General features: G+C 45.2%; 1 protein-coding gene across 4 annotated transcripts; it reads right to left on the bottom strand.

Moving 5' to 3' along the window:
* Positions 1-8,134: 8,134 nt before the first annotated feature.
* TMEM109 (transmembrane protein 109) lies at positions 8,135-12,889 on the bottom strand. 4 transcript variants are annotated; one of them, XM_035123989.3, is made up of 4 exons: positions 12,547-12,889; positions 11,577-11,836; positions 10,852-10,954; positions 8,135-9,465 (listed from the first exon to the last, which is right to left on the bottom strand). In XM_035123989.3, the coding sequence occupies exons 2-4, from the start codon at positions 11,802-11,804 to the stop codon at positions 9,083-9,085; spliced, it is 714 nt and encodes a 237-aa protein (XP_034979880.2). In that variant the 5' UTR covers positions 11,805-11,836; positions 12,547-12,889; the 3' UTR covers positions 8,135-9,082. The 4 variants fall into 4 exon arrangements, with proteins under 4 accessions (XP_034979880.2, XP_034979898.2, XP_034979889.2 ...); XM_035124007.3 differs by having other exon boundaries at positions 12,563-12,889; XM_035123998.3 differs by having other exon boundaries at positions 12,609-12,889.
* Between the last annotated feature and the right edge of the window lie 1,103 nt (positions 12,890-13,992).

Below are 13,992 nucleotides of genomic sequence, written 5' to 3'. Positions count from 1 at the left end.
CTCTCAAATCCTGTTTTGGAAAATATAAACCTTTGTTGTCAAGACAACGGCACTCAAAAGCTGATTCTCTGTGACACACACACACTATGGAAGATGCCAGATTTTAAAAATCACATCAAAAGTTAGAAACCTGGAGTGAGATCGAAGACTGTATGAACCAAAAGCCACAGAGGAGCTTTTAATGGATTTCAGCATTTAGAGAGTTGAAGAGGGTATTTCCTTTGCCGAGGAGCAGCAGAGGGGTCCTGTTGCAGCTTGTCATGAACACTGAGGTTCCCTAGCACCTCCCTGTGGTATTATCATCACCTCTGGGCTTTCGTACCCAAGTGACAAGTTCCAACTCGCCTGCCCCCAAGAAAATGAGTGAATGTATTTCTGGGCCCAGCAAGAACAATTATCAGCACAATTATATTGCTCTTAGAAAAGTGCTCCGTCCTTTCAGCCCGGAGAAAGGCACTGACTGATATATTTTGGTGGTGGTGGGGCCCTCCCCACCCTCTTTCACGTCCTGCATTCAAAATGGAAATCCAGGTTGCAGAAATGACATCATGGCTGCCATTTTGTTTACACCACCAGCAGCACTGGGTGTTGAGGACTGAGGGAGGTGAGAAGTTCACGATGCAAGATAACTTTAAATCCCAGTTCTCACAATGCAGGCCGAGTGCGAACGGCACCTGCATTCCGGCGACATGCGTTAAACACGCTATGTTAAATGTGGGGTTCCATTTAATGTGCCTGCGTTTTGAAAGGAAGGAAGAAGAAAGTTGCTGAAGGGTAAGGGGGGGAGAGATCAGGATCCGATTGCAGGAGCTTCATTCCTGCAGCAAATACAGCAAATCCTTGAAAATGTGCAATTATTTTTGAGCCCACAATTTCTAGGCAGGCTTCCATTCAAATTTCTAGACTGGTAAATGAATTCCAACCTCTTATTGTGGAAAATAAATGTTTTCTATTTTGCAATAAGCTGTCATTTGCATATCAAGTCGCACAGAGCAGTGGCAGTGTGCAGCTGTTGCTTGTTGGAACTCGCCTGTCTGATCACCGGCTACCGCACTGCAAGTTATTCACTCATTTAATGAACACGGTTGCTGTATTGCGGCCTCGCAAATCCAGGCAGCCTCATTTACATAGGATGTGATTTATTCATGATGAATAGCAACCTTATGGATGTGCATAGTGCACATGCTAAATTAGCATACTTCACTCTTGCTATTTCCAGCAGATGGTTTCTCTCTGTACCAGCTGCAAAACAAGGAGGAGTGAAGGCACATTCAGTGGAAGGACTTATCTGACCATTTCTCAGTGTCAGGGGAGATAAAAAGCCCTGAGTGGAAGCGCAGAAATGCCTGCCCACAACAGGATTGCCTCTTTTACCCGCTCTGTCATTACATCTCCGTCTGTTAAAACACTGGCAACCTTATTCTCACAGTTAACATGCAGAAGATGCCCATTATAGATAGAGGTTCAGTGCTGATTTAGCATGCTTCAGCTCATTGACTTTACAAGGTTGAATTGTCACCATTACAAATTGTACAAACTGGAATATATACTGTACAAGTAGAGCCTGCAACAAAATGTTGCAGCATGGGTGCTTTTCTTCCAGAAATTTTATTCTATTGCCCATCTGCTTTCTGCCCCACCATCCAACAGTTAGCATTCTATGCCCACTGAGGAACCTATGTAGCCCTCAAGATTTTGTGCGTGTACATCTTCTATAAATTTTATTTCCTATTTGAGGTTTTTGAATCACCGTATAAATCAGCAACAGATTGATTAGTACACTTATTCAAAGACAGGAGGCAACATATCTGTATATATGCAGCTGCTCTTGTTTTGTTTCTTGGTGAGCTTCTCCATCAATGCAATTTGCCATGATTTGATGTATCAACAGCCCAAATCTGCCCCTTTCGAGTCTTTCTAGTAATGTGCCATTGCCACTCTTGCTGCTAATAGCTTATGACTGATTAAAGTTTTAAAATGTAACATTTTCATGTTCTTGAGCAAGGAGGTTTTTTTTATTTTATTTTTACAATATGGGTACCAATTATTTTGTCCATTTCCAGAGGGGGGAAAAATCCCAAAATTTTGCTACCGTACCTCACCACAGGTTCTCCAGCACCATGCTGGGGGGGGGGTTGATATATGGCGTTTTCACAAGGGTTTCCCCGAGTCAGCGACATACAGACCAGCCCTGGAATATTTGCGATTGCTATTAGCTTATAAGATGATACTCCAGATATTGCTGGCCTATACCTTCCATCAGCCCCGACTACTGTATCGGCCATGCTGGCTGCAGCTGATGGGCTTCAGGTTCCCCATCTCTTCTCAAAACTGGAAACAAAGAAAGGGAAAGCAAGCAAATGGAGACTGAGAGCACAATCTGTTTTCTGTTCTGTGACCTCAAATACAGGGAATTGTGGGGAAGTTAAATTCTTGTGCATAGCTCAAACAGTTGCAGCATCATAGCCAGAGAGCCACATTTCCCCTTAACGGCTCAGAAAGATTCTCAGTCTGCAGTCCAGGGGTCATTTTTCTCATCTTTAGCTGACCCTGCACTGCACAAGAGACATCTTTGCTTGCTCAAGTACTTTCACGTTGTCCAAAGCAGGTTCAGAGGCAGCCCAAGACATTTTGCTGCCTGAGGCAGTGCAGCAATTCCCTCCTCCAGAGGTCATAGTGCATAAGTAGCAAAGAAAGGTCAAGTTATTTTGACACCTGAGGCAAAGAAAACAAAACAAAATCCCATAAGCATCTCTCCCGCCCATAGCTGCCAAGTTATCCCTTTTTTTAAGGGAAATTCCCTTATGCTGAATAGGCTTCCTCGTGAGAAAAGGGAAAACTTGGCAGCTATGCTCCCGCCTCTTCTTGTAGGTGAAAAGACAAGAAGAATTGTATTTTGCAGCCCTTTGCATAGGCATCTGTTTGGGCAGTGTGAGGAAGCTGGCTCACTAGTTAATGATCTTTCTATTGCTAAATGGGGTACGTTGCCTTTGGGACACAGAAAGTGACCTGCAATTTTTGACATTTTTTTATTGTCCGGTTTTGCAACTTTTTATTGGGCATCAAAACTCTGCCAAATCCGTTTGACCTGAGACTGGTCTTAAAGGTAAAGGTACCCCTGACCGTTAGGTCCAGTCGCGGATGACTCTGGGGTTGCGGTGCTCATCTCGCCCTATTGGCCGAGGGAGCCAGCGTTTGTCCCACGGTTTCCAGGTCATGTGGCCAGCATGACTAAGCTGCTTCTGGCGAACCAGAGCAGCACACGGAAACACTGTTTACCTTCCCGCCAGAGCAGTACCTATTTATCTACTTGGACTTTGACGTGCTTACGAACTACTAGGTTGGCAGGAACTGGGACCGAGCAATGGGATCTCACCCCATCACGGGGATTGAAACTGCTGACCTTCTGATCGGCAAGCCCTAGGCTCTGTGGTTTAGACCACAGCGCCACCTGCGTCCCATGAGACTGGTCTTACTCGATGCCAAAAGCAGAGCACTGCCCCCATGGGCTCTGAGACACTCATAAGAACATAACAGATATGCATAACAGATATGCAGGATCAGGCAGGATCAAGCACCCTGTTCTCAAAGTGGCCAACCAGATGCCCAAGGAAAGTCTGCAATCGGGACCTGAGTGCAACAGTAGTCGCTACAGGTCTGATTCCCCAGCAACTGGAATATTCAGAGGCACACTGGTAGAACATACATAGCTGTCATGGTTAGTAGCCCCTCTTCCCTGTGATATGTCACCTGTTTAACAGCATTCGAAACAGGTCAGCCTGCTAGATGCTTTGAGGGGTGACTGTAAAGTGGGCTGTACTGTACAGTCTTCCTGTCTAATAAGGCACCAGACACAGCTATGTGTTTTTGAAATGGTACAATCAGCTTTGCACCCGATATGTAACAGTCTCAGTGCAGCAAGACGAGATAAGGAGGTGGGGGGGGGGGAGGCAAGGAGACCCTCTAGTCTAGAACTTGCAAGCAAACTGAACACAAGAGGGCAGTGGCTGCGCAGGGAAGCAATTAGAGAGGGATCCGGAAAAGAGAGGAAGATAGAACACAGAGAGGATTAGAACATAAGCATCTTTTAAGATCAGAACATCCCAACCTCTGTCTTCCCAGAGCCTGTCCCTAGCGGATGGGCCATATGAGTGGCAGGAGGATATAGAGGATAGAAAGCTTTTTATCTGTGGGATGCCAGTTTAAACCCAACAAAGGCTAAATCAATATTTGAAGCCATTTGTATATTCAGCACATTTTGCTTGTTTGTTTGTTCTTGCCTCAGTTGCATTTAGAATCCATTTGAAAATGAAATTCACAAGGAGACTGTGACATTTGGCCTCAGCCAGATGTTTCCCAATAGTTATTATTTTGAGTCTTGTTAATTTGCTATTTTCGTATTATGGGATTGCCTCCTCACCATCACAATTCACAAGGCAACCTTTTATTTGATGGATGAATGAATAAATAAGAAGTGTGGGGTGACACGAGACTCTAATGAGCTGAGCTTAAATATTTGACTAATCAAAGGGTTGGTTTTGATTTATTCATTCATACATTAATTCATTTATTAAAAACAGACAAACAAGCATCTGACTTGTTAAAGGTTTGCAGAGCATGCAAGATCAGTTAACATATTGTTAGCTGATTAACAAGTGGAAGCTTAAAAATCCAATCTACGAATGAGAAGACGCTGTAAACCCCAAGGTTGCTAAGTGAACAAAATCAGTTTCTATCTCGCAAACGACCTCCCGCGGCCTCATTATTAAAAGCTGAATTGTTGATACAGCACTGCCTTAGGTATGGGATTTCCAACACTGGCATGAGGGCAAAACTGGTGCTGGGAGCTAAGATCTGAGCTCAGTCCCACCCCTCCACCACAAGCACCAGCAATACATTCTTTGTCAGGAAACAGTAACCAACATGATTGTGGTGCGTCAAAGGTACAATTTATACAGTATGGCAGGGGTCCCCTGTGTGAGGCCCTCCAGATGTTGTTGGACACCAACTCCCATCATTCCTGCCCATTGGTCATGCTAGTTGGGGCTGATGGGAGTTGGAGCCCAACAACATCTGGAGGGCCTCACATTGTCTGCTCCTGCAGCAGGCGATCTGGTGTGCCAGTTGAGGATGGGAAGTCTGGGTCTTCTGGCACCTCATTTAAAAAAAATCAAAATAAAAAATACTGTTATTCTTATTTAAAAAATAACCGCAAACTTTAATTTGAAATCCTCACTCCCCACCCTGGTAACCTGAAATGTCCACCTTATGCAGGATAATAAAAAAAGGCTACTGGATGTGGAGGCAGATTCTGTCCTATTAGGGATAGCGGAACAGGGCAAAGCAAAGATCAGGAAATGGGTGGAGGCTGAAGAGCTTCCTAAACTTCTAATAAGCTAGAGAGTCGCAGATAAAAGTGGGCTTAAGGTCTGACTCGGTAGAAGGCCATTCCCTATGCTCCTAATGTTTGCTGTCTCTTGCTGAGGTTATTCCTGTTTGAACTTGTGGGACTGATTAGGCTTTAAAGAAGCAGCTCACCCCAAGAGCTATTTGCTGGTGCAGATGTGTAAGCAGTTGGGTTGCTGTATGAATTGTGGGGAGGGGAGGGGGAGAGAGAAAAGCTCTGGACTGCTTTTTAATAAGCCCAGGGATGCTGCCCAGAAGTGCCACTGTGCAAATTGCTGTTTGTGGCGTGACAGCTAAAGAGAGGCTTCTGTAGCAGGCTTCGAGCCAAATTCGTATTTATAAAAGGCAGGGATGAGAAAATCATTACATAACAATGAGAGCAGGCACGAGAGGAAACCGTTGAAAACTCTTTGCGTCTTCAGCTTACCCAGGAAGAGCAGAGAATTGCCAGAACTACCAGTAATCTCTCATTAGGTCCTTAGAATATACAGCATCACCCAGAGGAAAGAGCTCGGTTTCTGGGCCAGGAGATTTAAGGCTGGCTGGTGTTACTAACTATATTCACTTTTGCAATTTGTGGATGTGAAGCAGGTTGGCTCAGCTGAATATTTCCTCTTAGCTCCCAGAGAATGGCAAAAACGCTTCCCTTCTGTGAAACTCCATCCCCTGCCCACCTGCACATACACCCCCCCTCTAATCCAGGCAAGCACACAAAAGGCTCCTGTGCAGGATTAAAAGACACAGCATCTCTGCCTTTGACTCTGTTTGGATTCCACATGCAGGGACTCCATGGATTTGGATGGCAAGAAATTGGGCATCCATATATTTACAGTACATTTCTACTGTCACAGGAGGCATCTGGAGAAGGCTTAAGTTGGCAGAGCGGGATATGCATTTCAATGGTCTAATGTGTGCCCTGCACAGCTCCATGTTCAGATCCTGGGAATAACGCGTACACAATCCACCCAAGTGTTATCTGCTTTTAAGTCCCATTTAGCCAACTGCATGCTGTCTGTCCAGATTCATAATCTGGCTTCACACCTGTATGCAGTCGTTTCAGGTATTTGAGGATTCTTGAGCAAAGGAATGCAGTCCCTCCCTTCCACCACCGCTGTCCATTCATCTTTCTCTGCATCTAAGCTATACAGCCACCTGGAGAAAACCCATAAAGTGAGCAGCAACAGCAGCCCCTTCTCATTTATGTTGCTCATTGCTCGTTTATAAAGGACAAGCGAACAGGCAGTGACAGCAAAGCAGTGACAGGAGGGGGACCTGGAGGTTGGCAGTAAAGGGAAAGGTACCCCTGAGCGTTAGGTCCAGTCGCAGGCAACTCTGGGGTTGCAGCGCTCATCTTGCTCTATTGGTTGAGGGAGCCAGCGTTTGTCCCAGTTTCCAGGTCATGTGGCCAGCATGACTAAGCTGCTTCTTGTGAACCAGAGCAGCACATGGAAACACCTTTTACCTTCCTGCCAGAGTGGTACCTATTTATCTACTTGCACTTTGACGTGCTTTCGAACTGCTAGGTTGGCAGGAGTAGGGACCGACCAACGGGAGCTCACCCCGTTGCGGGGATTCGAACCACCGACCTTCTGATCGGCAAGCCCTAGGCTCTTTGGTTTAACCCACAGCGCCACCCGCGTCCCGCGAGGTTGGCAGTAGGCTCCAGCAATTGCCCACTCCTGATACTAGGCCTGTCTCTATGGTTCATGTACCACACCCTTTTTACTGCAGTGTAGTGGGAGTATAGAAAGCACAGCTATCCTACTGCAGAGGCAATGTAGGGTTCCCACAGGAATTTATCTACAGCCGACCACTGCCACTCTAAGTGCAGATACTCAATAAGCAGATACCATGATCCTAAGCCAATTACTCATAAATCAGAGAGCAGGGTTCAGATCCCCACTCAGTCATAAAGCACTGAGCAGACCATGTTTCCTTGAATAGTTAACTTCACTTGTGCCTTGTGATTTATTGCTGACCTGCTCCTGATACCCACTCCCTACAAAGTCTCAAGGTATCAGCATCTGCCAACATTTTAGTGTACAGTCGTACCTCGGGTTACGACCACCTCGGTTTGCGAACAGTTCGGGTTACGAACTGCGCAAACCCGGAAGTGTTTTCGCCACGCGCGCGATCTGCGCATGCGCAAACCGTAAAAATCGTGCTTTGCGCATGCGCAAAATGGCAGAGCCCATCGCGTTCGGGTTATGAACTATTCGGGTTACGAACTGCGATCCGGAACGGATCGCGTTCGTAACCCGAGGTATTACTGTATCATAGACTGGAGAGGAGTCATCCGGGAGAATCCTGGTAAAAATTGACTTGGGGACAGCTGAAATAGTTATTAGACACATTCACTAGAGCAGCCCCAATATTTTCAGCTACATTGCAATTTGGTATGAACTGTGAAAATGCACACCTGTGATAGAATAAGGGTGCAATACTATGCAAACTTAGAAGCTAGGGCCATTGAACATGCATCAGAACATGGGGTTTGATCACTGAACATGATCAGATCACAAGATAGCCCTGCAAACATACACATAGGTGCACCTATTTTTAAAATATTGCCTAGTGCCTGGGTCAAACCAAGAACAGTTCCAGCTCATATTTTTGACATTGGTGCTAAGAGAAGCTTATAGTGGTCTAGCTCAGGGATTTAAGCATCACCTCTGCTTAAAAAATGAAAGGATGACTGAAAACATACACAATAAAAGGAAAGAGAAAATGATTAAATACGTTTTTATTTAGAAGAGTGTAAAAATACCCCATTTGTTTAAAAACTGGCAGTTTAAAAATACATATTGCCAACAGATATGTACCATTGAGTGAGTTATGCCTCCAAGCCAAAACAAGCAGAAAAAGTACTTGAATCTGGGCTTGTGATTCCATTTGCTAGAGGTACAAATTCTGTCTGGAGGGAAGATCTATGAACATTCACTTTTGTCTATGGCTGATTTCTGCCCAGAATAAAGCAGTTGAACGCTACTTGCCATTGGTTCTACATGAGTATCTTTGGCTTATAAGGAACTGGAAATGAAACACGCTTTCCCAGCACATGCATGCACGCACGCACGCACGCACGCACACACACACACACACACACACAAACAACATTGTGGTTTGTTCTGTTGCCATCATAATCATGAAAATCAGCTTTAGCTTTCAAGAAGGCACTTGCCTTTACTGTCCGATATACAAACTGGCATGCTAGTGAAACATACAAGACTGAGATTCTCACAGCAATCTCTTCAACACCCCATTCTTCTATCCCGATATGCAGCACTATAGAGAAGCTGATATTAAAAGTAATAATTGAGTGAACAGCAGCCACACTTCACCAGCAAGCTCATCATCCAAGAGGAAGATGAAAGGTAGAGGTCTAGAAGGAGGAGGTACGAAAGAACCCGAAACAAAACACAAGACAGGGAAGTCAAGAGATGGAGAGAGCTTTTAACAGGTCACTGGAGTGACAATTGGTAAGATAGTATCCCAGAATCATTCATCTCCTATACAGAAGTTCCATTAAGTATTTCCATGTTCTTACTTAGCTATGAGTGAAAGATTCACAAGAGCGCATAAACAGTCTAGGAGGGAATCTTGGAGTAAGTGAAGAAAGCAAGAAAACAGTTGCCTCTTATTGAAGGTACATGGAGATTATAAGCTTCCCAGAACTTCATTCTTCATCCAGGTGCTTGGCAGAGCGCCTCTGCCTGCGCTGCAGCTCTGCCACTTGGCACTTCAAGCTGCGCACTTCGGCTTCTAGTCGGGCCCCTGAGTGGTTTGACCCACTCAGCCAACCAAGCAGGACATACAGCGTAAGTAAACCTGATAGAAGCATAGTTTGCACAGAACGATCAGGCACTGAGGTGACAATAAACATAAAGCAGGCCCCAAAGAGGACAAACTTGAGGCCCCACATGATGCGGCTCAAGATGGCGACCAACACACTCAACAGCAGCGACAACGCCCAATAACCAAGCAGAGCAGCCAGGCCCCAGAGCAGCGCTGTCTGCACCTGTTCAGGGTTTAGCTTCAGGAACTGAGTTGCACGCTCCCCTGGAACACAAAGGAGAAAGGGAAAAGTTTTAATAAAATCATTCAACCCAGTGTGGCACTACACCATTTCATGACTATGGCATCACTACATTCCAGAAAGGAAGCATCCCTCCCACAATGCATCAGTACAGGCTCTAAGATGCTGCTGCTACTACTACTGCTGCTAATAATAATAATAGTTCGTTTGTTTTTGTTTGCTTGTTGCCCATCTGACTAGGTTACCCCAGCTACTCCGGGCGGTTCCAACAAATTAAACACAGAAAGACATCAAACATTAAATTTTTTAAATGTGGGAGTCCACATTTTTGTCTCAATGAAAACAGCTTAAGTGTCAGCATCAAAGGGAGAAATTCCTCTGCCCAAGCAAACCAGTTCTTTCTGGGCATGGCACTGCTCAACTGAACTGTGCAGACAGAGATACAGGGCTGGTTCATACAACAAATTTGTATTTACCATTGCAGATATGCTTGACAGCATGTAATACATCTATTTGTCACAATAGGATACTGACAGACTACTCCTAAAATATATGATGTGGGAAATAGACTTGAGGCTGCAATTTGAGCACACTTGTAAATATTCTACTTTGAACTCAGTGAAGCCTATCTCAAGAGTTCTGAAGCACAAAGTGGGGGGGGGGGTCAAAACACACTTTTGTTGGAAGGATGAAAGACACCAAGATATAAATTTATAAGCACATTATTTCTCAGAAAAAAATGAACTGGGAAACTAGCTAATACCAGATCAAACTATTTAGAAGAAACTATGTGGCGCAAAAATATGTTAAAATTAGATAATAAACGGCTTTGGAAAAATATTTTCTGAACACTTTTTACAAAATCCATTTCACTTTAGGTGTTGTTGTCACCTTTGTCATTTTAAAAAGATCAGATTCAATTTGAAAGCTTTAACCCACTGACCCTGAAAATCAATTTTATACACACAGAGGAAACACGGGGTTGGAATCTAATTAACCACTTCTGGATGCTTAAAGACTTGGATATGCCTAGAGGGATTTAAATCTGTACAACATTATCTGCCACAATCAAAAACACCATTTGGAAAGTCACATCCAGTTCACAAACAGGAAGTGTTAACATCACAAACCTATGCTTTATTTGCTTGGAAGACAGCCCCACTGAGTTGAGTACGGCTGCAGCCTAGGTTGCTCATGCTTTAAAGACAAATAAGCAAGAAGGGGGGACTGAATATGCGACATCCTTTGGGTGGTATTCAGCTAAGCTTGACAGAGAGTAAACCCACGGAAATGAATGAACATGGCTAAGTTATGTTAATTACTGTAATTTTAATGGGTCTTCTCTAAGTAAAATTTAGTTGAACACCACTACCCCGTCTTTCCGTGCAACCTACCTCCTGGTCACTTACCAGCTATTCCAAAGGAAGTAAGGAGCTGCCCTGTAATTTGAGCCACAACAAATAATGCTGAAGAGATCCCAGAGGACACCATCCAGACCAGAGAAGAGATATTCTGCAAGAAGAGAAGATGCACACATGGGTGTTTCCTATTCACTCCATTACCACCCGTCAGAATTCAAAAGGGCTGTCCACACAGTTAGAACCCATCTGCTTGGGTAATGAAATGTAGCGATGGATAGCTCCCTCAGCTGATGAAATGAGTGGGAATTAAATAAAGAGCAACAAGATGACATAAAACTGGTCAAAATCAGTATTGTCATAGATTTAATTTAATCATCTAGAAAAAGCAGATGGTACAACTCTCCTTGGACTCATACCAACACAGAACAAAGCTAAAGGAATTTATGCTGGAAATGTTCCTGCCTGTTCAAAATGCCAACACAAAGTAAACTAGCATGTCAAGGCAATACGCTGACTGGTTTCCCCACCACCACTACATAGCAAAGTGTTCAATCATGTAATCCCCAACTGCATTCTAAAGTGGTTCAATCCAGAAAGAGCTGTTCACTGTGCTTTCCCCCCTAAACATTTAGCTTATTTGTCCACCGGTTAGCTACTTGCCACAGATACATGAAAACCACTAAATATCAACATCATCACCATCATTTTATTGAATTTATATGCCACCCTATACCCCCAGGTATAGGGGCAGTTAACATGAACTTCTTTCTTACCTCATTCAGTATTCTAAAGTTCTCTCGTCCAATCAAATCCTCCATTGTCTGACTCACAGCACGACCCACTTGGGATAGAAAGTCCGGTTCGGCATACTTTGCTCGCTTTGGCTGACTCTGGGCATTGGTTATTCCCACGTTAGTGAGCACAAGCAGTGCTACTACGGCCAAGATTGGTTTTGGCAGGGGCTGGAAGCAGCTCCGTAAAGTGAGGCCCCATTTAGTCATCGCTCCAGCTGTTGTCTTTGCAACCAACTTCTCTGCAAAATAGGAGAGATCCCTAAAGTCATGTTTATCTGGTGCTGCAAGCAATCTAAGGAGTGACAAGGGTGACATATTAGCCATGCAAATGTATGCCGCCTCTTCTCACTACAACACCCACTACATAAAGAGAAATTAAGTAGAAAGGTGAGCAGAGCAGACTACTAACTAGTTAGATGAAACCATTAGTTCCATTGCCCCATGCCAGAGTCAAATGCAAGCAAAATGGATTCTGCATACAAACAAAAAGTCGAACTTCATGCAAGAGGATGACCTGGACTAAGTACATTTTGCATGCAACAAGACAAACTGTGTTGAACAATAGCAGTAACTGGATGAAGCACACACCCCCTGTACAAATACTAAGCCAGGGGTTGGGAACCTATGGCTCTCTAGATTAAGTTGAGCTCCAACTCCCATCAGCCACAGGCTAATACCGGTAGGGAGATCAAGCAGCTCTCTAATGAACGCTAGAGACTATCGTACTCCTGTCTGCTCGGCAGTATTTTTCTAGCAACCTATGCAGAGGGAAACAGGGGATCTACAAAAAGGAAGGTGAAAATCTGTCTTGCAGGTAGGTGCAGGACTGACTTGGTCTTAAGTCACTGGGAGAAAAGTCTAAATAAAGGGCCACGACCCCACACGCCTCTCTCGTTTCTCTTACAGAGATACAACCTCACTCCGCCCCCCAAACACAATTCCCCCTCACCTGTCCTTCTCCTCACTTTTTGAAGCCCCTCCTTAGCTTGACTTATTCTCTTCCCCCAGCACCTGTTTACAGAAGCGCAGGGAATCGTCTGCTCCCGCCTTGAAGTCGTTAATGGCACGAGGGTGCTCTCGCTCCTGGCTGCTCCCGAGAGATCCGCTCTAAGATTCCCACCAGCAGCGCCTACCTGCGCCAGAGGGCGCACGTGCCGAACGGGGGCTGCTGATTGGCCGTCGCCGCTGCGGGGAAAAAGCAGAGCGGGTGCTGCTTACCTGGGTACTTGGCCTAGAGAGGGGAATTCCGGAGCGAGCAGCTTTATCTCACCCCCCTCTCTCCATTCAAATATAGCTCCAGGCCCCGTTGCACTCTGGGAAATGCAGTCCAAAAGGAACGAGCAAGGCGCGCCACGCTCTATCCAGGAGCATGCCGGGAATTGCAGTTCTTCTTTACAGAGACTTTCACACGAGTTAAAGTGTCTGCTTCTCACTTCCCGCAGCAAATAGTGCGTCGGATCCAATCACAATTAGGCTCGGGGGTCGTTACTGGGATTTTACATTGTCATTCGGTGGGTGGTGCCGCCTTCAGGCTCGTAATTATGGAAGATATCTAGGTTCTTATCTCGATATGAAACTCCAGGGCTCCTTAAGGCATTTCTGCTGCCGCTTCTCTTCCCTGGGATGGAACGGGAGATGTGTTTACGAGGTCAGGAGGGAATCTATATTGCAGCGCATGTAGTTGTAATTAACAAGAAGAAATGGCAAAGAAAGCGGCTCCTCTCTAACTTGGGGAGTTTATATTGCGTGAAACCTGTGCGTTTTCAGCACGCTTAAAAAGGGGGGGTTTACGACGCTCCTGCGGTGTATTAACATCACAGGGCGCAGAGGGAGTTGAGACTGGGCTGGATTTTCAGCAAAACAATCTCCTTACCAAACACATATCGGATAGCACTATTAACCTCGTTAAACTGCAGAGGACAGCAAGAACCACTTCTGCTCGCCTGAACGCTGTACAGGAGAGCAGAAGTCTCAACTCCCTCTCCGCCCTGTGATGTTAATACACCGCAGGAGCGTCGTAAACCCCCCTTTTTTAAGCGTGCTGAAAACGCACAGGTTTCACGCAATATAAACTCCCCAAGTTAGAGAGGAGCCGCTTTCTTTGCCATTTCTGTGCCCCGCTGCCTTGACGTGCGAACACGCTGCACTTCCCAATACTTTAAAAACAAATACCCACGAAATAAGAGTTAGGAGGAGGAGCTGCTGCTCCATTTGCTACTGCAACTGGATGGATGCATTACAATTCTTTAGTTCTCCATTGTTTTCTAGAATTTTGCCGCGAGAAAGAGGGGCCCGCGGAGCAGGAGCGAAAAGGCTTCCATATACGGAATAGCACACGCACAGTTTAACGCGGCTATTCCTCGGTCCAAATGCATGCCGGGAGTTGTAGTTGATC

The sequence above is a fragment of the Zootoca vivipara genome, chromosome 1, assembly GCF_965207765.1.
Source record: "Zootoca vivipara chromosome 1, rZooViv2.hap1.1, whole genome shotgun sequence".
Classification (NCBI taxonomy): Eukaryota; Metazoa; Chordata; class Lepidosauria; order Squamata; family Lacertidae; genus Zootoca; species Zootoca vivipara.
This window is presented reverse-complemented; position numbering and strand designations above follow the sequence as displayed.